This window comes from Theropithecus gelada, chromosome 7b (genome assembly GCF_003255815.1).
Source record: "Theropithecus gelada isolate Dixy chromosome 7b, Tgel_1.0, whole genome shotgun sequence".
NCBI lineage: Eukaryota > Metazoa > Chordata > Mammalia > Primates > Cercopithecidae > Theropithecus > Theropithecus gelada.
In genome coordinates this window covers 66,000,230-66,027,238 of record NC_037675.1, presented here as the reverse complement: position 1 = coordinate 66,027,238, position 27,009 = coordinate 66,000,230, and the positions used below count along the sequence as shown (strand labels likewise).

Sequence of the window (27,009 nt, the reverse complement as noted above, 5' to 3'; positions counted from 1 at the left end):
GGGCCCCCGGCACGCACCTCCACGATGCTGCGCAGGTCCTGCACATACATGCGCTCCGTCTCCACGATCTCCCGCACCACTCGGCCCAGGTAGCTGAGCTTGTGGTGCGCAGACCCTGCCGCCGCCCGGCTGTTGAATGGGGAGAGGGGCCCCTTCACGTTCAACCAGCTGCTGGAGTTGTTGTTGCTATTGGGGAGATGCCGGTCTCTTGGGGAGCCTGCCCCATTCTCAGCAGGAGCCTCGGAGCCGCTGGGCTCCTCCATGGCACTGCGACTGTCACGGGAGGAGCCCGACGAGGAGGTGGTAGAGGTCAGGCTCACCGGCCGCTCCTGGCTGCCATCCTGGTGGAGGGAGGTGGACACGGGCATCCTGGCATTGCTGCCTGGGGAGGGCACCCCAGGGAGATTCTGCAGCAAGACAGACAGATGAAGGGTCAACCTTTGAATGCCCACAGAAACAGAACAGAGGGACAGCTGCCAGGGGTGCCGGCAAGCAGGGTGGGAAGGTATTGTTTAGTGGGTCCAGAGTTCAGTTTTAGAAGATGAAAAGGTTCTGTGGATAGATGGTGATGACGGTTGCACAATGATATCAATGAACTGTACACTTAAAATGGTGAAGATGGTCAATTTTATGTTATGTGTGTTTACATTTAACACAATTAACAAAACAAAACTGAATCCCAAGAAGGGCCCTGCTCTCCGACTCTATGAGCATTGATGAGGGTGCCCAAGTCCACCTGCCAGCACAGTGGTCCAGGTACCCTCTAAGGAATTCATAGCCCAGCTCCACTGCTGAGGCACAGTACTTAGTGCCTCAGAGCCTCAGCTCCTCACCTGTAAAATGAGGATAGATACAGCCTACCCCATGGCTTGTCCTCCCGGATGACGCCACCTGCTGTTCGTAAAGCTCTGAGCATGATGCCTGGCACAGGGTACGTGCTCCACACGCCATGAATATAGTGATGATAATGGCAATTGTCAAGAGGAACTTCCCAAGTGCCCACCTGTATGTAGCGTGTGCTGGGGTCACTGTACAGGGATGGGCAAAGATCTGCTTCTTACAGTGTTAAGACACATACCAGGGATAATATTCTCCTAGGACTGCAAAACCTCAGGGGCACCGGTGGCTTCACCACGAACCTGAAACTTTCTGGATACTGACTGGCTGAGCCAGCATTATCCCCCCACTCCGCAGCCCCACCCCAGCACCTGGTACAGGCTGCCTCTGACTCATCCAGGCCCCAGGAAATTCCCCAGGGCTGAGCCATCAGTGAGTCTCTGTAAGCTCCCCTTGGCACAGCTCGGTGGGGGCAGCAGCGAAAGCAGTAAACTGCACCCAGGTGAGGCAAACACAGCCTCAGGTGGACTTTATTCCCTAAGCAGATGGTGTGGCTCACAGGCAGGCCCACCTGGGGCAGCCGGGGGAAGGAAGGGTGGAGTGGGCAGACTACTTCAGGCTGTAGCCTTCGGGAAGGACAGGGACACCCATGCAACACCCATGCCCACGCCATAGAGCTCACCAATGCCACTTTCCAGAGTACACATTTCATTGCTATTTCACAGGAAAACAGTAAGTTCCTGGGCATCCCTCTCACCCCTACTGACCCAGATCTTCTACCCCTGGCTCTAGGGCTCAGAAGTGACTAGACCACAGACATGACCAAAGGGCAGAGGCTTGAGCTACAAGGAGAAGAATCTAGAAGCTGCCGTTACTCTGGGAACCCTTGACACTGGCCCGTGGTTTTCTGTGCCTCTGCCTCAACCCGTAAACCAACACCCCTGGGTCTCAGGCCTTTGCAAATGTTCTCTCTGCTTCAGCGTTCTCTCTTCTCCATCCACTCCATATGGTACCATTCCCCAACCTATGTAATTTACATCCAATCTTTAGGTCTCTGATTAGAAACCGCCCCCTCCAGGAACCTTCCAATATCCCCCAAATCTAGGGAACTCTTTCTGTGTTCTCTTACTACCTTCCAGGTTTCTCCTATTGTAGCACTCGCCTGACAAAGTGTGACTAGTTTGAGACCCTCTGCCATACACCATTAGTTACTAAAGAGCAGGGGTCTTAAGGGCCAATTTAACAAATGAACAACAATGGTGAACAAATTGATGCTTTTACTGAGGTACAGATCAAGCGCCTCAAGACCTACTTACCACCCGCCGCTAACCTGGCCGGGGCGCTCTGGAGCACAGCACTTTGTCACTGGGTCTCACTGGAGGGGGTCACCTCCAAGGTGCTCTGTCTGAGCCTCTCTACTTGCAGATGGGGACTCAGTGGCAGCCCAGTGCTCCCCTCCATGGTGCAATGCAATGCCAGGAGAGCTAATTAGCAGGATCATTTTGGTAAAGCTCTTTGAGCGGCTCAGAGGAGAGCCCCTTGGGAATTGTAGGGCTGCTGCTTTTTCCTCCCTCCTCAAAAGGGCCTTTACAATTCCTCAGCTATGCCTTTTACAGAACCAGCAGGCAGGGCAACACCATGTCATTCCAGCACTGACAGACAAAAACCCAAGCTCCGCCCCAGCCCTTAACCCCCAGCCCTGTGGCATGCTGATGTCCTTCGAAGCACAGTGCAGTCAGGCACCCCACCCACCCACCCACCACCATCCCAGCAGGGAAAAAAGGGGCAGGGATTTACGGCCTAAGACCTTTCCCAGGTCACATCTGGGGTCAGTCAGCTTCTCTGGGGAAGCTAAATGGAAACAGCCCCACTCCCAATGGATTTCACAGCCAGCCAGTTCACAGCCTTAAGCAAAAGATTACTCACAGTCCCACCCCTACCCCAACACACACACAGTTCGGGAGATCTGTCTCCAAAAGGGACCTTCTGAGGGTCCCTCTTTGGGGACTCCACTACAAGAGGATAGCAACATAAGCACACTTTAAACCCAGAAACTAATCGGGCTTTTCTACTTGGAGAAGTTTTCTCTCTGATTGATCTTAGGCTACCTGTCTGCAAACTAAGCTCATACTCTGAAAATAGTACCTGTATCCCAAATCCTCCTAAGGCTAAAACAAAGCATAACAGCCAACTGCTAAAATGTTCTAAGCGCTATGTACATATTAAAGTGACTAACCCCTTGCAACAACTCCAGAGGGTTCTATGACTACCCTCATTTTATACATGCAGGCACTGAGGCCACAGAAGTAGTAAGTGGTAGGGCCTGGACTTGAACTCAGGCACTGAAGCTCCAGAGTTTATGCTCTCCTGCCCACTGCCTCCCTAACGGACTACACACCAGCCAGGGCCACAAGCAAAGGACTGGTCACAGCCCTGGCTGCCATGGCTTTGCTTCAGCATAAGCTGCAGGGGACATATGAAGACCTGAAGGATTGGGGCTTATGACACGACACTCGGAAGGACTTAGTCAAAATTCCTTAGGGCAGTTTTTGGACCTGCTACTATGTGACCTTTGGCAGTTCACTCTCTGGCTGGAACAACATGGTAAAATACAGATCCCCAGTCAAAGGATCGTAGGTCATGGGTAAGCAGAAAGGAAAAGGAAGAAAGCATAAGGTCACCAGGATTGGACTATAAATTTCTTGGATGATGAGAGAAGCCCTGTAGTGACCAGGAAACCCACGATCACCAGGCTGTCTCTCCTGGGCAGGAGGACTTGCTGGAAAGGAACCAAGAGCCCAAGAAAGGGAGGGCTGAAGAACAAATGAGGCACTGAGTACAAAGCAGGACACCAGTACAGACTGTCAGGAGGCACCGTTTGATGGTGACGGATAAGAGGCATCACATTCAATTGGAGTGCATTCTGAGTGCATCACACTTAGCTGGAGTGCATTCTGGCCCTAAGAGACCGGATTGGAACCATTATGTGTGTGTAGCTCAGACTCCCACAGAGACAGCTAAAGTGCCTCCCTGGGTGGCAGCCAGCCTTTCCTTCCTACCTGAAGAGCATCACTCCATACAATAAGATTCCCCCAAGCCAGGATGAGAACTCAGGTCTTCAAACACATCCTAGAAGACCCTGTCTGCTAGGGAAGTAGGAGGCCAGAGAAGGAGGTGATGAGGCAGACAGCAGCCAAACCCTCAAACCAGGTACCCACACCTACCCCGTCCTACCACATACCACATCCAGTTATCCTAAGTATGCCCCAGCCGTGACCTCTTCCATCCTGCAACATGAATCAATCCAGTCAGTCATCAATCAGTGAATCAGTCTTCTAGAAAACTCGCTTTCTCAGCCGGGCATGGTGGCTCACGCCTGTAATCCCAGCACTTTGGGAGGCCGAGGTGGGCGGATCACCTTTGGTCAGGAGTTCGAGACTGGCCAGGCCAACATGGTGAAATCCCGTCTCTAACAAAAACACAAAAATTAGCCAGGCATAGTGGCAGGCACCTGTAATCCCAGCTACTTGGGGGGCTAAGGCAGAAAAATCACTTGAACCTGGAAGGCAGATGTTTCAGTGAGCTGAGATCATACCATTCTACTCCAGCCTGGGTGACAGCACAAGACTCCATCTCAAAAAAAAAAGAAAAAAATGAAAACTGAAAACTCTCTCAAGTCCTATACTTGTGAAGCCTTCTTTGATCAGGTCCCCAAAGACTTTTCTCTTCTTTTGAAACAGGGTCTCCCTCTGTCACCCAGGCTGGAATGCAGTGGTGCAATCACAGCTCATTGCAGCCTTGACCTCAAGCGATCCTCCTGCCTCAGCCTCCTAAAGTGCTGGGATTAACAGGTATGAGCCACCATACCCAGCCAAGCTTTCTTTTTGATGGGCCTAAGAAGCAGCCCAGACATACACCTTTAAGGATCGAGGGGGAGAGAGAGAGGTTTCTTTTTTTTCTTTAAATTTAAGCCTAAACCACACCCTTCCTCCACCCACACCTGTCCTCTGAAGGAGCGTCCCTGAATATTGCAGGTGCAGAGGCAGGCAGGCTGCAGCAGGCCCCTGGATTCCCAGCACAGTAGACTGAAGCCACATCCTTCCCCTCCCCACTACGCCTCAGCACCATGCCCCATTCTGACCGAACAAGGAGAAAAAAGGCACACCCTCCTAACCCGCAACAGCCTCAGTGTTCTGTCCTCAGGCCTCCTGTCACTGAGGCAATGGGACCCTGCTCCTCCCCCATCCCACAGGGTCACGGGAAGCCTTCTGGAACTCTGTGTCTCTGGTCCCGGGGAATGCCCAGGAGTCAGGCCACTCCCACTGGCTCTCCCTCCCAGGTCAGTGAGCTGAGGACAAGGCAGGAGAGGGGAAGAGGACACTTGGGGGTGAACCCTCTGGTGGGCACACGAGAGACTCCACAGAAAACATTCTGGTTCAGAGAGGCTGATGTCATCGTTTCGTCCACCGTCCTTCACCCCACACTCAAGAATCAGAAGCCACACCGCACCACAGCTGCTTTGGAGCCAGGCAGAAAAGGAGCGAGGGGGGTCCCCAGGGGCAGCTGCTCCAAAGGCCCCAGTCCGGGAGGAATCCACACGACACCTGCACACAGGGAAAGTCCTCGTGGCCAGGCGCAATGGCTCACGCCTGTAATCCCAGCGCTTTGGGAGGCCGAGGGGGGCAGATCATCTTTGGTCAGGAGTTCGAGAGCAGCCTGACCAATATGAGGAAATCCCATCTCTACTAAAAATACAAAACTTAGCTGGGTGTGGTGGCATGCAGCGATAATCCCAGCTACTCGGGAGGCTGAGGCCGGAGAATTGCTCGAACCCGGGAGGTTGCAGGGAGCCGAGATCGCACCACTGCACTCCAGCCTAGGCAACAAGAGTGAAACTCCATCTCAAAAACAAAAAAAGGAAGTCCTCACTCAGGGACAGTGATGGCACAGCCCTCCTGTGTGGCCTTCATCCCTCAACTACATCATCTGCTAAACATTCCAAGGGCTCTCAAAGCCAGGGTGGCCCAGAAGCTTTTGTCCTTCCCCAAAACAATCCCCACGACGGCACTTTCGGAATCTCTTCAAAAAGGGTGCCAGAAGGAAGCAATGGAGAAAAGCTAGAACTTTTCCAGAAAAAACAGTGTGGAAGCAATGTGAACTTCCAGAGAGAGATCTCTCTCAATTACAATCTCAACTAAGATGGTGAAATCCCTCAGCTGTGCTCTCACCCGCAGCTCGGCAACACTCTGGGCCACCCTGTCCCAAACTGTCCCCAGAGGCCCAGCTCTTGCCTGTCTGTTCCCATCGCTCCCCGCACCCTGGGGGCTCTCCTGGGGGAGAGGAGGACCTCCTCCTAGGGGACCCTTGCCCCTTTTCCCAGCAGCTTCCTCACTCTGACCCCTCCCTTCCCTCGTGGAGATTCAGCAGCCCTGAGCACCCTAATAAAGCTCGAGAGAAGGCTCCCCGGGGAGTGACTTTGTGTGCATGTAAGCAACGTGACTGCCTGCAGAGGCTGTGCCAACAGTGTGACCAAGGTTTCTGGGCCACCCAAACCCAGCCCAGCTGGCTCAAATTCATTTTCCCTCGGGAATGCATTTTCCCACCACCTAAGAGCAGCAGGGCCTATGCAGTCTGGCTGGGTCCCTGCAGCAGGACCACAGCTGCCAGGAAGGAAAAGGACTGTGTGGTGCCAGGGAGGCCCTCCCACATGGACTCCAGGAGAAAGTCTAGGCCTGCAACTGAAGTCCAGAAAGTTCCCTCGGCCTGGCCTTGGAAGGAAAGGAAAGCCGGGCACCTTGCTCAGGGGGAGGGCTGTTCATCCATACCCCCTGTCCCCACCTCCCCAGCATGTGCCCATGTTGTCTCTCAAATGTGGAATGTGTCCCCAGATCCTCTGCCTATACACATTTAGCAATCACCTCCTTCAGAAAGGCCTCCTCAACCATTTCCCAACAGACACACTACTGTAAGCTGAATCACGCCCCCGCCCAAGGATATCTACAGCCTGACCCTCAACCTATGAATGCCACCTTATATGGCAAAAGGAACATAGAAGGCAGATGTGATCAAATCAAGGGTCTTAAGATGGGAGATTATCCTGGATTGGCCGGGTGGGTCTGATGGGAACATAAGGGTCTTCATAAGGGGAATTCGGCAGGAGTCAGGGTCAGACAGAAGTTTCACAATAAAAGCAGAGGGACAGAGAGAAGGAGACTGGAAGATGCTACACTGCTGGCTTTGAAGGTGGAGGAAGGGGCCACAAGCCAAGGATACGGGCAGCCTGGGAAGCTAGGAAGGGCAAGGAAACAAATTCTGCCCTGGATCCTGCAGAGGGAACCTGGCCATGCAAACCCAGTCTGACTTCTCATCTCCAGAACTTTAAGACAACAAATGTGTGTTGATTTAAGCCACTAAGATTGCAGAATTTGTTACAGTGGCAATAAGAAAGTAATGTACTCCTCTGAACTTGAAACACCCTGAGTATCACTTAAAGCATTGGTCTTGGGGCTTGATATGTACATGCATCTCTTCTGGCCGATACAGTAAAACCCAGGGGGCTGGGCCTTCTTTCCCATACCTTCCCTTCAGCCCCAGAGAGCAAGGCACATCAGGTGTTCAATAAATGCCTGCTGGAAGAACTGTGAGATGGTGCCTGGATGAGCTCACCACTCACACAGTCAAGAGAAAGGTAAACAGTGGGTGAGGTCAAGACCAAAGCCAGTTCCTCCTAGTCTAATGAGTCTCCACATTAGTCACTGCCAGCAAGTTTCCGATCAACCAAGAAGCACCAGGATTGGTGACTGCTCATTCACTCTGGTAGTCCCATCCTACTTGGCCCCAGACAGGGAGCTACAGCATGGCACAGCTGCCCCGCTGGGCTACATACTAGGTGACCAGCCACAAGAGACTGAGAGGAAGGGGAAAGTGGCCAAGTTTAGAAAAGGGGCTATGACGACCTGGTCTCCCTGCAAATGTCTCAGGAAGTTTCATGTAAACATCTGCTAAAGCCAAATGGGGGAAATTATTGTTTATTATAAATTGCTCTTGTTCACAGCCAGGGTAGAGGTCACTTGGCTGCCAGCACAACTTGTCACTATGCAATGTGCCCCAAAAATGGAACAGCCAAAGAAAGCCCTAAAAGGTGTTACTAGAAATTACCCCCTGGAAATCACAGACAGATCCAAAGTTCCCAGAGGCCCCACCTCTCTCATCTTGAGGTCAAAAAGGCTCACAGAACCGCTGCTACTTACCAGCAAAGTTCAAGAACCCAGCCCTGCAAATTCGCCATCTTTCCAGCCTCATCCCCATTTCAGGGGCTGCTTGTTTCGAGGCCTCTAGGCTGCAGTGGGGTGGGCGGGTAGGAGGAAGCTGTATTTTACTACTGCCTCAGGTTCAAAGGCACTGGAGAATCTCACTGGGAACCGAGTGGGTGTGGAGGGGCCCCATTGGGTCCCTCTGCTTTCTCGGCAGAAAAGAGAATATGCACAGATGCAGTGGTGCCCACAGAGGTCAAATGCGGTAAACTCATCCACTGGCTCTGGAGTCAGGCAGACCCTGTCTGAATTCCAGGCCCTCCACTTTTCCTGGATGTATGTGGCCTTGGGCAAGTCACTTCACCTCACCAAGCTTCAAGTTCCTCATCAGGAAAATAGGCACAGTAATAGTGCCAACCGGACTGGGTTGTCTCCAGGGTTGAGATGATACAAGTAAGTAACCCGTACATCTGACACACAGTAAGCCCACTGAGAACGGTGGTGGTGGTGGTGATGATGATAACGGATAAATCACTTTGTTTTGCAAGTATCAGGACAATGAGATTTTCCTGCCTTGTACCTACAATGTTTGACCCACATCTCAAATTAATAATAATGATACAAGTTAAACTTGGTGAACCAGGACCTAACCTTCCCCCACCACCCATGTGTTTATCCATCTTCTATGATCTCAACATCAATACAGACCATGATCTTCTAAGGGCAGACACACAGCAGTTCAGCTGGAAAGGAAAAGTAGCCTGACACCCATACCCAACAGGAGGTCAAGCCAAGAAATGAAGTATTAAGTGAGTCCAAATCCCGCCGCTATAGCAGACAGGGCGCATTCCTCAGGGATCCACACAGAGAGACGGCATGTACTACCGGGAGCTGGAGAGGAACAGGGCCAGGGGGCACCGCAGGCCTGAGCAAGAGCAGAAGTTAAGGCAACTTCAGAGAGCAAAAGCACAAATAAGTGATTAACAAAAACCATCCTTGACACTGGTGCCTGGGTTTTAAACCCATCTGCAGGGTAGACATCTGGGAGGGCCAGGGCGTAAGACAAAACAGCAAGGTACTGGGAAGGGCTCCAGTGCAGACCCATTCCTAAGTCACGAGGAATATCAAAAAAAGGAAAAGCAGAAGAATGTGTATGAAAGAGCCTGGGGACTACAGACAGCATTCCTCCAAACTACCCTAGCTCTGCCTAGCCACTGCATGATCAGGAGCAAATCAGCAGGCTCTTTGTGACTCAATCTCTCTCTGATTTGAAGATAACCCTAGTAATGTTCCGACCTAAGCTGTTTACCAAGCACCTACTGTGCACAAAGACACATGGCAGCCCTGCAGTTAGGACAAGTCACACAGAGACCCCACTTTTCAGAGCTTATATACTATAAGGCAAAACAAGACAACGCAAAACAAGACAAGGCATCTGTAAGAAAAGGAGGGAGAGAATCCAGTTGTGAGCAGTATGGGAGTTCAAGACTGTCTCCAGTTTGGGAACTCATTCAACACTCCTGAACATGAATGCAAGGCCCTGGAGATATGACATGAAAAATACATTGTCCCTGTCTTTGAAGAACTTGAACTTCAGAAGGAAAAATGGCCACATAAACAGAGTATTCACAAAACAATGCCTTGAGTCCTAGTACAAAAGCATGAATAAATAACTGTGCTAACAGAAGAAGGAGTAGCTAGTGCTACTTGGGGGACCAGAAAGCTTTCTAGGAGGAGGTGACATCTTAGCGGAGTCATAAATGATGAGTAAGCTTTTGCCAGGTGAAGAGATCTGAGTGCATTTGCTGCCAAGAGAGCAGCTGAGTCCTGAGAGGACCCAGACCACCCCCACACCCCAGGCATCTGGCAACAAGAGGCTAGGCTGCAAGGCAGGCCAAGGACAGATGGAAGGAATCCACGTGGCTTTGTGGGAAAGGACAGATCCAAGCCAGGTCTGGAAGAACAACTACCAAGACACGTGGAAATGGGGCTCCATGAGACGAGGTGTAAGAATGTGCCCTAAAAAGGTCCAAACCATGATATGGGCTGTGGCTGCAGGTGTCCCAGAGCCAAGGAGTGTTCGAGAAGAATGCAGAAGCCAGGAAGGTGCTGGCTGTTCAGAGACAGCTTCAAGGAGGAGCAAGAGATTGAGGGAACATTGGCTAAAAGAAGAATGAGACCCGTTCCAACCCTTGTAAAGTGGGAAGAAATGAGACCCAATATATACGTGAAGAGACGAAGCTACATTTAAATTAACTGCTGTAGGAGCAGGAAGAGAACACCTACTCTAGAAAACTGAGATGTCAGTTCTTAAATGGAAGAAATCTCTCAGTGGGATTTCAGGCTAGCAGCTCTCAACTGGGCTTGGGGAGGAGTTTATGTGCATCTTACTACCCAAGGGTTTTTTCCTTCCCCCAATTCTCACTTTCCCTTCCCAAGCACATCAGAATGGTGGCTTGGAGGCAAGGCTGCCAGGGCAATTCCCTAAAACACAACTCCCCTCCCAATTCCAAGCATGAGCGTCCAGACCCAGAAAGTTCTGTAGACAACCTGGCCTTCCCCCTCCCTCAGGCCTTGCTGCTTCTTCGAAGGTGATACAGCAAGAGAAGAGCTCCAACACACCCCCTTTCTTTGCCCTGGGCTCTGACCTTGGGCTTGGTGCCTGACCCAGAGAAGTTAGGAAAGTGGATTTTCCAAAGCAGACCTTATGGACTCTTACACACACACACACACGCGCGCGCACACACACACACACACGCAAATTCCCAAAGGCAGCCAGCCCTTCAGCCAGCAGGGCCTCACACACTTCCCCTATCCTACAGAGCCCAGGGGGCTCCTTTCCACCCATAACTCCTTCCCCCATTCCCCTGTGTTCCCCACTTCCCCTTCTAAAGGACCTCACCAGAGAGGCCTAAGAAACTCATCCAACCAGTTCCTGGGTAGAGGAGGGGCACCTTCCTGCCTCAGCTGGGAGGATACATGGACCAGAATTCAGACCGGTGGGGCAGTATTACCCAATCCCAACTCTGGGGTACACACGTGTAGAGACACGGCCCGGGAAGCAGCCTCTACTCCTGGAAAAGTGAGGCCTTGATTTGGGGTCGATCTGCCCCGACCTCCACGCACCTGCTGCTCAGAGCTATGAAATGGTGGGTACCAGGGTCAGGATCGGGGTCTGCTGCCCACTGGGGAGGAGACAGGGCAGGGGAATAACCTCCTTTCAACTGCTCTACCAGCTGCCGCTTGGTTTGATCCAAAACAACCACCCTCTGTGGATTCTGGGAAAAGGAAACATCAGGAAGAAGTGGGAAATTAACTGCTTTTGTGTGTGCGTGTGTGTGTGTGTCTGTGTGTCTGTGTGTGTGTGTGTGTGTGTGTGTAGGGTCCTACATGACCTTCTCTAACCACCCAACTCCAAATGTTCAAGACGAGAAGCCCCCCTGAAGCCCCCGGCAGAACCAAAAGGACTGTCTTGCTGTCACCCAGCCACATGACAGTTCACTAAGAAAAGCAGTTCACCTACACCTGCTCCCTTTATGGTCCTCAGTGTCTAACCCACAGGGAAAAACCTTCCTTTTACCCCAACGCCTGTGATTGGCTGGGTTTCCTGGGGGAAGTCAGGCAAGGCTTAGAGGCCCGGAGTTGAAAGAGTCCCCATCCCACCCCATTCCTATCCCCTGGCCTGGCCCCAGCCGGGTACCTACCGCTTTCCTCAGGAGGGCTCCCATCCAGGCACCACGAGGGTGGCAAGGGGCCGGGCAGCCGCATTGTCCCCAGCACTGGCAGCCCAGCAGTTAACAGGCTTGGGGTGAGCAGTGAGCTGCCACCAACAGCCTCGGGAATTAAAGCGCCCGCCGCCTCCTGCAAAACTTCGTCAATAAACGTTCTATTCAGAACCAGTTCCGCGTGTGGGTCATACTTTCTGCATTTCTCTCATTCCTGATTGCTGGGGGGCCCTAGCCCAGGAAATGCAACTTCCCGACACAATTCTGCAGGTCCCCGCTGGTAAAGACCCAGGCCACAGCCCTGGGAGGTGAGGGCCACAGGGCTGAGGACCTGCACAAACCTCCAGTAATTAAGCACAGGGGATACTAACTGCAGGAAGTCACATACTGAAGACTCCAGAACAAAGCCAGATCATTCACCAGCACAACAATGCTCTGTTTATGCAGCACCTCCCCCACCCCAGGCCCTCGAGGCTGAAAGATAATTAACCCTTCTGCCCTCACAATAGTGGCGGCAGAGAGGATGGGCAGGTGGCCATCCCTATTTTACAGGTCAGGAAACTGAGGCACAAGTGGCTTTCCAAATACCTGGCTGAAATAACCCCAGCTAGCACTTATTCGAGTATACCAGACATAAGGCAAAACACATTCTCTACATAATCTCCTCACAACACTCCAGTACCCAGGGCCATACAGTCAGGGAAGTGGGGGAGCCAGGGTTTGCTGGAATCCACAGTCCCTGTGCCTTTCACCAGTCTCTCCACAACCTCCCACAGGGTCCGAGAGATGAGCAAAGAAGGCCATCTCTCACCATTCCTAGGAATGCTCTCACGTACTTTTTGCTTGTAAGTAACACTTTTTGCTCACAACAAGTTCCTAGAGTATGGGGCAACCTCAGAAAGGAGCCAAAATGAACTCAACTGGGAATTCATAACTCACCTGTAGATGCCTCCAGAAATGGTATGTAACCAGCAGTAGACAACCCCAAGACACAGGCCTTCCTTCTCTACCCACACACTCTTGCAGTGGGGGTACCAACCTGCAAGGGGGTCTCAGTGAGTAGCAAGTATTCCAAGCTGTTTTCTCTGAGTGTTCTGTTGCCTCAACTCAGTAACAACCTCCTAGAGGTAAGAACCAGGTCTTCCAGCGTTTTGTGCTCTTTTTTCCCCCAGGTCCTCTGGCACTCAAATCCCTACTTCTCATTTTGGCCACTGTGTGAAAATGTGCCAGAAGAAGGCGGAAGCACACAAGATGGATGGTATTTGGGGGGCTTTTGTGCTGGGGAAAAAAGGCATCCCCAATGGGAGCACAGGTATTAAGTTTGGGAAGGGAAGGCCAAGCTGTTCACCTCCTCTCTGCTGCCTGGTCATACCCAGCCCAGAAGAAAGCTTCAGAATCATGGCTGGGATGACTTCCTGTGTGAAAAGAAGACTACTCAAATTCACTCACATTTATTGACAGTATAAACCATGTGCCATGTGCTAGGGACACAGCAGTGAATAAGACAAATCCTCATTCTCATGGAGCTTACATTCCAGTGAGGAAGACGGCCACAAAAAGGTAGACAAATAACTAACACATTTTTGGAAAATGTTTAAGTGCTATGAAAAAAATAGAGGAGGGAAAACAGAGTGTGATTGAGAGATGGGAATTTCCACTAGCTAGGGAGGCCTGGGAAGGCATTAAAGAGGTGACTCTAGAGCAGAGACCTGTATTGTAAGAAGCAGCCAGACACGTGAGGCACAGACACGTGAGGCACTGGGGGACGAGCCTTCCAACAGTCTTTTCCTCTACCCCACCAGAGCCATCCACTCACACGTCTCCTATGCCCTAGACCTCATCATCACCAATAAGTGCACGCTTCCAAAACCTTGCTTTGAAGTATCTCATCTGAAATTTCAAACCACACAAGGAAACAAACCATCATAAGGAAGTCAGAAAATGGAACAAACTGGCAGTCAAAGAACCAGAAATTAAAGAATAGGTCTACAAAAGATGTTTAGAGATGAATAGTTTAAATGATTGGAAATACAAAAGAGATAAAAACCTTAATTAAAGAAGATGATAGTACAAGGGGGTAAGGAACGGGCCAATTAGAAAAAGCAATACATGAAAATAAAATATTCAATATTGAAATTTAAAACCCAATAGTTAAATAGAAAATTAAACACAGCTAAAGAGAGAATTAGTTAAGTGAAAGATAAACTAAAGAAATCATCCTGAATTTAATTCAAAGAATTAATATAGGAAATATAAACATTAATAGACTTAGAGGTCCACAGAGGAAAAAAAAAGGAAACGGGGGAAGGTGCAAATTTCAAAGAGATAATGTATATGAACTTTCTAGAACTAAGGACAGACTTTAGTCCTCAGATTGAAGGCACACACCAAGTTAAACTTCAAATAAGCCCACATTCAGACATATTGTTTTTGTTTGTTTGTTTTTTGTTTTTTGTTTTTTGGTTTTTTTGAGACAGTTTCGCTCTTTTTGCCCAGGCTGGAGTGCAATGGCGCGATCTCGGCTCACAGCAACCTCCGCCTCCCGGGTTCAAGCGATTCTCCTGCCTCAGCCTCCCGAGTAGCTGGGATTACAGGCATGTGCCACCACCCCGGCTAATTTTGTATTTTTAGTAGAGACGGGGTTTCTTCATGTTGGTCAGGCTGGTCTTGAACTCCCGACCTCAGGTGATCCACCTGCCTCGGCCTCCCAAAGTGCTGGGATTACAAGCATGAGCCGCCGCGCCCGGCCATATTGTTTATAGTATAAATGCAGAACACCAAAGACAAAAAATATCTTAAAGGATGATAAGGAAATGTCATGAACTATATGCCAATGAATTGGATAACTTGTATATAGTATAAATGCAGAACACCAAAGACAAAAAATATCTTAAAGGATGATAAGGAAATGTCATCAACTATACGCCAATGAATTGGATAACTTTGGTGAAACAGACAAATTTCTAGAAGGGCACAAACCACTGACAGATTTAGAAAGAAAAAGTCTAAACAAGAGATTAAATTTGTAACTTTAAAACTTCCAATAAAGAAAAGCCCAGGACTAGATGGCTTCCCTGGTGAAGTCTACTAAACATTCAAAGAATAATTCATATCAATTCTTCACAAACTCTCACCCCACAAAAAAACAGCAGGAAATACTTCCCAACTCATTCTATGAGGCCATTATCCTGCTATCAAGACCAGACAAGGTATCAGAAAAACGAAACCTACAATCCCACATTCCTTATAAATATACACACAAAAATCCTCAACAAAATACTAACAAATTGAATCTAGCAACCATAAAAAGGAATATACATTATGACCAAGTGGGATTTATCCCAGAGATGCAAGATTAGGTTAACATCTAAAAATTAATTAAAATAATTCAAGTTGATAACAGGATAAAGTGTAAAAATCACCTGATCACTTCAATACACCCAGAAAAAAATTTTGACAAAACCCCACACTATTCTATGATAAAAACACTCAACAATCTAGGAAGAGAAGAGAATATCCCCAATCTTACATGGAGCATCCATGAAAAACCCACAGGTGCATCATACTTAATGGAGAAAGACAATGCTTTTTCACTAAGATTAGTAAGAAGACAAGGATATCCAGTCTTGCTACTATATTTGATATTGGAGTTCTAGCCAGGGCAATTAGACAAGAAAAAGAAATAGAAGAGATCTGGGTTGAAAAAGAAGAAATAAAACACTCTCTATTCATAGATAACATGAACTCGTATGTGGAAAATCCTAAGTAATCTACTATAAAACTATTAGAACCAATAAAAGTGTTCAGCAATGTACCAGAATACAAGATCAACACACAAAAGTCTATTTTATTCCTGTACACTAGCAATGCGCAATCATAAAATGGAATTAAGAAAAGACTCCCATTTATAATAGCAGCAAAAAGAATAAAATACTTAGGAATGTATTTAACGAAAGAAGTATAAGACTTGCATGCTGAAAAACACAAAACACTGTTGAAAGAAATTAAAGAAGACCTAAAAGACATTCCTTGTTCATGGAATGGAATATTTAACATTGTTAAGATGTCAATACTCAACAAATCAATCTAAAGATGCAATACAATCTCTATCAAAATATAGTTTTGTTTTTTTTTTTTTGCAGATATTGACAAGCTGATCCCAAAATTCATATGGAAAAGTAAGGGACCCAGAATACCCAAAACAACCTTGAAAAAGAACCAAGTTGGGGGACTCATACATCCTGATTTCAAAACTTACTACAAAGCTATAGTTATCAAGATTATATGGTACTGGCATAAGGGCAGTTATATATATCAATGAAAGAGAATTGAGATTACAGAAACAAAACAACACATTTATTGGCAATTGATTTTCAACAAGGGTGCCAAGACAATTCAATAGGGAAAGAATAGTCTTTTCAACAAAAGGTGCTAGGACAACTGGATCTTCACATGCAAAAGAATGAATCTGGACACCTATTTCAAACCATATACAAAAAAGTCAAAATGGGTCATAGACCTAAACGTAAGAGCTAAAACTATGAAACACTCAGAAGAAAAGATAGGAGTAAATCTTTATGAACCTAAGTGAGCAATGGTTTCTTAGGTACAACACCAAAAGCACTAGCAACAAAAGAAAAAATAAATTGTACTTCATCATCAAAATTTTAAACTTTTGTGTTTCACAGCATACTACCATGAAAATGAAAAGACAAATCACAGAATGTGAGAAAATATCTGTAAATTGTACACTTGACAATGAACTTATATCCAGAATATATAAAAACTCTTACAACTCAATAATAAAAAGAGAATTCAATTTAAAAATGGGCAAGGGATCTGAAGATATTTCTCCAAAAACACTATACACATGCCCAATAAACACATGCAAAGGTATTCAACATCACTGACTTTGGGAAATGCCCCTGGAACCATAATTAATACTACTTCATATCCACTAGGATGGCTAAAATCAAAATGATGGACAATAACAAGTGTCGGTAAGGATCTGGAGAAATCAGAACTGTTGTACATTGCTGGTGGGAATGTAGAATAGTTAAGCCTATTTGGAAAACAACTTAGCAGTTCCTCAAAGAAGTTAAACATAGAGTTACCTTATGACCCAGCAATTCTAATGCTACGTATACACCTTAGAGAGCCGAAAACATATGTCCACACACAACTTGTACATCAATGTTCATATCAGCAGTATTCATAATAGCCAAAGAGTGGAAACAACTCAACAGAACATCAGCTGATGAACAGATAAACAAAATGTATGACACCCATGCAAAGGAATATTATTCAGCAGGAAAAAAGAATGAAGTACTGATACATACTACAAATGGGTGAACCTTGAAAACATCAGGCTAAATGAAAAAAGTCACAAAAGATTACATATTGTATGATTCCATTTATATGAAATGTCCAGAAGAGACAAGTTTGGAGCCAGAAAGCATATTAGTGGTTGCCTAGGACTGGGGGAAGGGGAAAATGAGAAATTACTGCTAATGGGCACAGGGTTTCTTTTGGGGGTGATAAAAATGTTTTAAACTTAGTATGGGCCGGGCGCGGTGGCTCAAGCCTGTAATCCCAGCACTTTGGGAGGCCGAGACGAGCAGATCACGAGGTCAGGAGATCGAGACCATCCTGGCTAACACAGTGAAACCCCGTCTCTACTAAAAAATACAAAAAAAAAAACTAGCCGGGCGAGGAGGCGGGCGCCTGTAGTCCAGGCTACTAGGGAGGCTGAGGCAGGAGAATGGCGTGAACCTGGGAGGAGGAGCTTGCAGTGAGCTGAGATCCGGCCACCGCACTCCAGCCTGGGTGACAGAGCGAGACTCTGTCTCAAAAAAAAATTAAAAAAATAAACTGGGCCGGGTGCGGTGGCTCAAGCCTGTAATCCCAGCACTTTGGGAGGCCGAGACGGGCGGATCATGAGGTCAGGAGATCGAGACCATCCTGGCTAACACGGTGAAACCCCGTCTCTACTAAAAAATACAAAAAACTAGCCGGGCGAGGTGGCGGGCGCCTGTAGTCCCAGCTACTCGGGAGGCTGAGGCAGGAGAATGGCGTGAACCTGGGAGGCAGAGCTTGCAGTGAGCTGAGATCCGGCCACTGTACTCCAGCCTGGGCGACAGAGCAAGACTCCGTCTCAAAAAAAAAATAAAATAAAATAAATAAAAAAAAAAATAAACTTAGTATGGCTCTGTGGCACAATGGACAGCGCATTGGACTTCTAAAAATGTTTTAAACTTAGATAGTGGTGATAACTGTACAGCAATGAATATACTAAAAACCAATGAACTATACACCTTACATGGGCAAATTTTAAAATACGTGAAATACATCTCTACAAAGCTATAAATTAAAAAACAAATATATAAACAAATAATGAATATCATAAAAAGAAACCAGTCAGTAGGAAATAGTACAGACTATTAAATAACCAGTGCCGGAAAAACTGGCTATTCCTCTGGAAAAAATAAAATCAGTTCCATCTTACAAGGTTGAGTGGTTTTCAACCATGGCTATACAGAAAAGTCACCTGGGGCATTTCACAACCATGCCTGGGCCCTACCCCCAAGATAGTTTTATTTTATTGGTCCAATCTGGGGTGAGACTCAGGCAGCAGTATGTTTGTTAAGCTCCTCATGGGGTTGTATATGAACCAGTGTCACACACACAAAAATACATTCCAGATGAATTTAAAAAGTACGTGTGGGAAGCAGAAGTTAATTTTAGAAGAAGGTCGGGTGTGGTGGCTCATGCCTGGAATCCCAACACTTTGGGAGGCTTAGGCGGGAGGATCTCTTGAGCCCAGGAGTTCAAGACCAGGCTGGGCCACATAGTGAGCTCCTGTCTCTACCAAAATTTAAAAAAAAAAAAAAAAAAAATTAGCTGAGTGTGGTGGCAGCGCCTATGGTCCTAGCTACTCAGGAGGCTGAGGTGGGAGGATTGCTTGAGCATGGGAAGTCTAGGCTGTAGTGACGCATGATCGTGCCACCATACTCCAGCCTGGGTGACACAATGAGACCCTGTCTTGACAAAAAGAAAAAGAAAATCAGCACTTGCCAGATCTAGATGGTGAGAACATGGGGTTGGGGTAGGGGCTCCTATGCAGGCACGGGCCCCAGCCACCCTGGAGACCAGCTGGAACAACAGGCACCAAGGCTACACAGCACAGCATCATTTGCCAGTATCCAGACCCAAACAAAGGAACAAAGCTCCAGATGGAAAGAGCCCTGGGATGCTTGAAATTGCAACTCCTCTCTGTCATTTTCTGGCTTCAGAAAGTGCTATGTGACACCCAGGTAGGTGCTTACAATGTAAATGCATTAAAAGCACTCGTTTCAACTGAGGCAAACACTCTTTGGGATAAATGGCAATGTGCTTGGGTGGAGCTGAATTAAGATTGGACCCATTCAGGCTCTACTGTAACACAGTCAAACCTTGGCCAGCTGGAACCCCTGTGGAGAGAGGGCGTCCAAAAAGCAGCATTTGCAAGAGCGCGCAGAGTTTCAAAACAGTATGGGCTAGGGCTAAGAGCATGCTCCAAAAGTTCAAACCCCATCCCTGCCAAGTATTAGCTGAGCAATCCTGAGCAAGTTACCTAACTCGTGGGGACTCGGTTTCCTCATTTGGGGGTAGGAGAAGGGGGTAAACCACCTACCTGGCCTTGTTGAAAGGATCAGTGATATTATTACCTAAGTATCAACACTTAAAATTTTAGCCAACCTGACTGAGAATCTTTTGAAAATATGTTATACACTTCCCTGCCTTCCTAAACAGAGTCAAGGGAACATAATTTAACCTTTTCTTGATGACTCTGGGTCACAATTACCAGCAAAGCATAAATTATCAAACTGATGATCCCCAGAGACCCAAGGAGTGCCAAATCATTCCCTCCACCCCCCCTCCCTCCAAAAGAAAAAAAAGATCTCTGGCACTTCTGCTAGCACTTGCTTTTCCTGGAGTTTTTATCTCAGTCTGCTCTCACTGCCAACTTTGCACTGTAGTCATTTTTTCCCCCTCAATGCTGGTTTCTTTATCCTCTTTCGTTTTTTTTTTTAATTTTTTTTGAGACAGAGTTCCACTCTTGCCGCCCAGGCTGAAGTGCAGTGGCGCAATCTTGGCTCACTGCAACCTCCACATCCCAGGTTCAAGCCTCCTGAGTAGCTGGGATTACGGGTGCCCACCACCACGCCCAGATAATTTTTGTATTTTTAATAGAGACGTGGTTTCACCATGCTGGCCAGGCTGGTCTCAAACTCCCGACCTCAGGTAATCCACCGGCCTTGGCCTCTCAAAGTGCTGAGATTACAGGTGTGAGCCACCGCGCCCGGCCTTTATCCTCCTTCATTTGCTGCTTCTTCCAAGCTTGAACACAGCATGACACAGCTTAGATGTGTAAGTTAAACAGGGTCTGAGAAGGCTGGTATGAATAAAAATGTAAAAACTTGAGTCCTTGACTTCTTGGCTACATGCAAATAAGCAAGGGTGCTGGGTGGCTGAGTTCCAAATAAGAGTTTAGGGTAGAAGAGTTGTTATTGGATATTGTGGAACATATTATGGGAAGAACTATATCCAACACTATAAGTACACCCTGCTCTCCACTTTGGGGCCACCTTTCATGGGAGCAAAATGTGTAGCAAGCTTTTGAAGACAGGTCCCAATGACTGTAGGTCTCCTTCTTATACATGCTGCAGGAATACAGGGTTTCCTGCCCCACTGTCAGAACAGCTGACTACAGGTTAACTTCTTAGAATCTTATGGACATTCTTTGTCAGGAACAGAACATTCATAAAGAGTGTGAGCATTTCCTTAATTCCTAAGGTCTCATCACACAGTAGGGTTTTACTTATTAGACAAACACTTATTGGAATCCTACTGTACAACAAGCACTGGGGATGTAGCAATGAACTGGAGGAATAGAAGCTGTATGAGAAGACTGGTTCCTTTCCAATAAATACTACACACACACACACACACACACACACACACACACACACACAGAGTCTCACAGACTGGGAAGTAAAGGATGTGAGTTTTTAAGAGCTTCCGGCACCTGTGGAACCCATCTCTCCTCCTGGGACCCTGTTCCCAAGGTAAAATAGACTTCATTCCTCCTGCATCTTTCTCTTCCAGTCCCAGCCCAGATTCTGGCAATAATCAGATCAGCGTCTAGGACCCTCAAACTGTGTTTCACAAAAGGCTGCATGCACAGCTACCACTGTGCCCACGAGAACCCTATTCAGGTTGTGTTCAGCCCAAGTCTGCTCAGCATGAAAGACAGTGCAAGTCCTTAAAAATCCATTCCTTGAGCTTACATAGGGCTCCCTCCCCAAAGGCCGGCCGCGAGAACTGTGTAAAGCCTTATTCTCCTTAGTGCTTGCGTTCCCAGATGGCAACAGCCCTCCCAGGGCTGGACTCGACCCTACCACTACTTTCTTCTCCCTAATCCCATGGAACAAAAGCTGCAGCAGATAAGACCACAAGCCCAGAATACCCTCAGGGTAGGACCCCAGCCCAAGCCCATCACTCCCTGTTGATCACGCTTTGTACCATTCTCAATGCTATCTGGGCACAAAAATGAGTCCAGTACCGTTCCTGTCCCCTAGATAGCAACCCAGTTAGCATGGCCAACCTTTATCCCCAGGCAGCTGACAGAGGGGCTACCAGTGGCTCTAGATGGGCCCCCTGCTGATCAGTTTAGTCGTTGTCCAGTTTTCTTTCTCCTGACTTCAGGTCACCCAACACTAACATGCTTGGGGCTGTTCAGGGTCCTCTTTGCAACTTCCTCTGATATCAGATCATCTAGGTTTTACCCATTTCCAGGCACCAATTGGCAGGCCCAGGAAGTTCCTTCATCACAGGGCCTGCCTGGCTGCCGAGTGTGCAGCAACACACTTGGGGGTGGGGCAGGGGGTGGAACTGGCCATGACCACTTCCCTAGGCCTCACCCTCCACTGCCTATCCCTCACTTCCTGAACTAGGGCAGGGTCCCAGGAAGCCACTCACCACAAACTTTGACAGCGGTACTTTAGATTACACCCCTCCCTTTGTAGGCCTGTGGTTCCAGCAGAGGGGGGCGGAGACTCAGCAGATCAGCTGGGTAGAAGCGGCTGGGAGCTAGGCAGCCAACCCTGAGCTCTCATTGTGTCTGTCACTCTATTACTTTAAATTCTGGTCCATGGCAAACCCTTACTGAAAGTCTTCCAAGCCGTCTCAGAGCCTCCGCCAGAATCCTCCTGCCACCTTTCTGGGCTTTCCTAGGACAGCTCTACTCACCATCTGCCCCCTCCCTCACTTTCCCTACCCCTTGTCCCCGCGCCCCTCTGCATCCGACCTCCAGGCATAATTTACCTACTGGAGGCTGGGGGAGGGGTGGACAGCCTTCCTAGCAGTGAGGCAGAATAGGGAGGTCAGGGAGAAGGTGTGATTCATTGAGTCTGGCTGGAAGCAGGGGGAATTCCGAGCAAGAAGGGGGTGGTCAGGGCTATCCTCGTCATCCTATCTGTAGGATGCAGTGGTGGGGGTGGGCATAGCACGTACCTGGGAGTCCCACGTCCTCAGCCATCTGCAATCTAGGGTAGGGCAGGAAAGGCTCCCTAACTAGAAAGTTTTTGCCAAGGTTTTCTATTTTACCCTCCCTCTAATTCCCCACTCCTGCCCAATACCTAAAATGAAAAGCTTTGCACCTACAGTCCTTAGCAATGGCATGAAATATCTCATGCTACCCCGAAGAATCTGGTTGGAGAAATAATTTATTGAACCTCTCTCTAGTCTTTACTAAGCATTCAACATATGTTATCTCACTGTACATTGCCACGATGCCGCATGTGGTAAGTATGATGACTAATTCCATGTTAGGTGAGAAACACAGCTCAAAGGAATTGAGCACCACATCAAAGGCCACACGGCTGGTGAGCTGTCAAGCCAGGGATTTGAAACCAAGGTGTGTCCAACTCCAAACCCTGTTCCTCGATGCCACAGTGGGATGAACTGGCCTTCAAGGAAGAGAAGGCAGAGATGAGGGAAAATACCTCCTTCAGGCATCACCTCAAAAGTACCTTCCTCCTGGAAGCCTCCTTGGCCACCCTATCTAAACTGTCACCTCATCCCTTCCATGACAATTCACACCTACCTTCCCTATAATATTTTTTATTTCTGTTTATCACTAACACACTTGCTATTTCAATCTTGTTTATTGTCACTTTTGCTAAAGTCAGCTCCATGAGGTCAATAATTATTGCATATTTTCTTCACTGCTGTGTCTTCTGCATCTAGCATTCATACATAGTAGGTGCTAACTCCTTAACTGTTAAATGAATGGAGTATTTTTAAATAGAACTAAGGGGCATGAGTATTGGGGAAAAAAGGTGATCCGTTCATTCAGAGGAAGAAAGGAGAGATGAGAAAAGATGGTGTGGGAATCTGGCCACAGGTGAGCTGGGGGGCCCAGATGAGCTTAACAAGAGGAAATGAGGGTCTGCCAGGTCCACTGGGGGCTCCAGTAGCCCCTTCCTCCTGGCAGTTGTGATTTCCAGCTGCCAGGGCCCCAGCTGGAGGGCTTCTGCTGGGGAGGGAGGGTGGAGCAGGGCGGGTTTACAGCCACAGAACAAAGGCCTGTGGACTTGCAGCTGGCCAGAGAGGCGGGACAGAGCAGTGGCCTGGGCCAGAGGGGCGGCCTGAGATGGGGGAGGGGGCACAGAGGAGGAGCTGAAGACAGCCCTCAGTGCAGCTGCAAAAGCAACAGCCTCCAGAGTCCCTGCAACCCCCAACACAACAGAGAATAGCCAGAGGGCTTCACTTTTAACCCTCCAACGCCAGGGCGGCCTGTGCTTGTGGCAGCACCCCCGGCTTACAGCTGGAACCTTCACAAGGTTCTGGGAGCTGGGAGAAGAGAAGGGGCAAGGCATACCTCTGCAACACAGGCGCCTTCCCCCTCCGGCCCTGGTCATCCCGCTGGCCGTGGCCTTTGGCCTCTTCCGGCGTAAACGGTGACCCTGGGATAGCTGCGGATTTGGTAAGGCAAATGTTTACTCTGGAGCTGAGATATTAAGACCAGGGTGTTTTAAACATCCACTAATGGCTCCTGGTGTCTAACAGCTCCTTGTGGCACACACGTGGGACATAGCCAGCAAATTGTAAAACCCCTAGGAGACTCCCTCCCCATCCACTGTGAGCCCTTTAGTTTTAACATAAGTTTATGGAGCACTTTCCACAAATGAGGCTTCCTTTGATCCTCACCACAGCTCCTATGAGGAAGAGCAGGCAAGTAATCCCACTTTATTCATGTGGAAACTGAGTCAGAAAAGATAAGTGAATTAGCCAGATCATGTTGGAAAAAACACAGATCAGACGATGAGGACAACGGAGCTCTGGTTTCTACTTGGCCAATAGGGTCCCAGGCTGAAATCACCTCACCCCTCTGGGCTCTGCTGCCTTCACGAATAAATGGAGTAGGCTAATCCAAGGGGCGTTCCAGCCCAAGTGACTGCCAGTCAACTCTATCAATCTTCCATGCTATGCAGAAGAGCCAGGTCTAAAACTAAAACTAAAAGAGTCCAGGCATAAACCCGTGCTGGACTACCAGGCCAGTGCTCTTTCCACTTTCCCTGCCATGTCACTTCTAATAAAAGGCAGTAGAAAAGCCCCCAAAGCAGCTCTTCAACCAATCACTCCCTCAGCAGCTAGGACTTGGCCTGGGGGTACCTCTTCCCCCAACTCCCTGCCCCATCCCCAGGGCTGATTACCCAGGGAGCCAATGGGTTGCCCCATCTTCCAGGAAGGGAGTGGGGGAGAGCAGGGGAGTGGGGAAGGAGTGGGGGACAAAGGGGAGGTGAGGTCATAGCATCCAGGGGACCAGCCCGGAACCACAGGGGAGAGATGAATAACAGAGAGATAAATGTACACTTTTGGTTCTCACTCCCTAGGTTTCCTCCTGGGGAACAGTTGGGGCTTAATCACTCAGGATCTCATCCTTGTCCAACAAAGGGGTCCCGGAAAGCCACATTGCTTAAGGCTAGGCGGCCGATGTACTCAGCGGGGAGCCCCTCCCCAGCTCCGGACTGTCATTACCCTCCCTGCTTATTATTTCTTGAGCAAGGGCCATGTGACTGGGCTGCGTGCAGAGGCACGGCTGGGGAGACTCTGGGAACCCCCAGTCCAGGTTTTCCTGTAAGGTGAATGCAGTGTGGGTCTCCTGCTGGGTGCCCCAGAGCAAGGGACAGGTACCTACATCTGCCAACAGATTAGCGAGTGACCTCGAGGATCAAACTCTTTCGCGGCCGCCAACACCACCCTCCCCAAAAGCCACACCTCTCCAGCCTCCAACCATTCCATTTCCCCCTCTGTTCTTCCTTTTGTGTTCCAAAGGCGCCCCAAAGAGTCAGTAGCTATTTAAATAACGCCTTAAAAGTTTAAGCTTGCACGCCTTATCCTGGCTTTCCAAACCAAAGGGCTGGGTGTGGGGGTGCGAAGAACCAAACCGACTTCAGGAGTGGACGAGGTCGAGGCAGCCGGGTGCCTCTGGGTTTACCGCTCCCCGCTTCTGGCCCCCACTCTCCTCCCTCCCAGACAGGTAGCGGAGATTCCCAACAGCGAGCACCATGCGGCACCAACCCGGAACAGGCTGCAGGCGCCTCCCGGGCTGGCAGGAGCCGTGGCTCGGGTCGTAGTGCAGAAGGGTCCGCCCGCCCGGCCCACAGCTCCAGCCAAACACCAGCTATCGGGCGCGCGCGGCCTCGCGGGCTTCCTGGATTTCAAACTGAGCCTCTCTGGAGCCGCCCGGCGCATTTTGCCCCTTTTGTTTCCGGAGTGGAGGGAAAAAAGGACAGAAAAAGTCTTCCCACACGACCCTCCTGCGCTCGCGCACTGTGCGGCAGGGTGGCCCGGATTCTCTGTCGCCCCGGTCCTCACCCTGCAGGGGGCTGACACGGGGGCCGCGAAGGGACTGCGGCCCCAGCGTGACTGCGGGCACCGCCGCTCCGCCGAATGCAGGCAGACAGAGGGGAGAGAGGAGAATCAGGGGACACTCACCGAGCGTTCGCCGCCCCGCGGGCTCGGGACACGCACGGCGTGCGGGGCTGCCCAGGTGCTGCCGCGACTCAGGCGCGAGTTTGAAAGTCGCTCTCGGAAGGGGCCGAGGCAGCCGGCAGCTCCCGCCCACCGCCAGCTCCTCAGCCGGCCAGGACGCGGTCAGTTGCTAGCGCGGCCCCCGGGGACCCCAGGCAGCGCGCGGCTTCCCAGCGCCCGGCAGGAAGTCGCGGAGCGGAGCCGGAGCTGCAGCGGGAGGGCAGGAGGGAGCGAGGGAGCGAGGGAGCGAGGGAGCGAGGGAGCGAGGGAGGGGCGGGCCAGGAATTTTTCCTGTGGGTGGAGACTCCGGCCCGCGGCTGCGGTCCAGCCATTGGCGGCTCTGCGGGGGCCGGGGGAACCTTCGCGGCTTGGCGAGCCAGAGCCGGGGTAAGGCTGAGGCGGCGGCGGGGCCTGGGCGCGGTTAACGATTAACACCCGCAGGGTAATGAGCTCACACCACGGGATGGTCGGTCCCGCCGGCCGCCTGCCTCTCCCGGGCAGCCTAGATGCTCTAGGATACCAAGACGCACGTGGTGGGGTCACCCTGGTGTCACAGACCTGCTATCACTGCCTCCCGAGAGCGCATGTCCAGGCCAGAACGTACCCCTTGTACGGACAGGGAACACCGGGCCCTGCGAAGGGGGCTGAGGGCTTTCCCAAGTGAGTCACCAGCTGGGATCGAATCTCGGGGTCCTGATCCTACCAGAGCTGGCCATCTCCGCTTTTCCAAGTCAGAAAGGCATGTCTTGAATTTCTCACCATAACTCGGTCCCTGTGACGCTTTACAGTGGTAAATCCAAACCTCTGAGAAGCTGACGGGAAAGAGATAAAGAGATAACTTGAAGGCAGCTCCACAAGGAACTGTTAAATAGGAAAAATAAAACACAGAAGCCTGGGTGATAGAGGACCCCGTTTTTATAAAACAAAGAGAACCGTTTGTCTTTATGTCTCTGTATATATATGACCGTGTGTGCATGGAAAGGTACACACCTGGAAACTGGGGGCAAGGGGTAAGGATGGGGGACAGAGGCATTCAATACAGGCATGTTGGATTTTGAGCAACAGTGTAAATCCAAAAACCCATAGTAATTCATCAATAAAGATCCTGAAGAAAC

The 27,009-nt window shown here is 49.4% G+C and overlaps 1 protein-coding gene across 2 annotated transcripts in view; it reads right to left on the bottom strand.

Annotated features, from left to right (window-relative positions):
- Positions 1-26,158, bottom strand: part of PLEKHG3 (pleckstrin homology and RhoGEF domain containing G3) — a 42,672-nt gene extending 16,514 nt beyond the window's left edge. Inside the window, exons 1-2 of one of the 2 annotated variants that reach the window (XM_025392133.1) lie at positions 25,859-26,158; positions 18-407 (exon numbers count right to left, since the gene is read on the bottom strand). In XM_025392133.1, the coding sequence (XP_025247918.1) occupies positions 18-368 (351 nt within the window). In that variant the 5' untranslated portion in view covers positions 369-407; positions 25,859-26,158. Of the gene's footprint in view, positions 1-17; positions 408-11,794; positions 12,184-25,858 lie in introns of those variants that run through there. The other variant, XM_025392132.1, reaches the window with a different exon arrangement.
- Between the last annotated feature and the right edge of the window lie 851 nt (positions 26,159-27,009).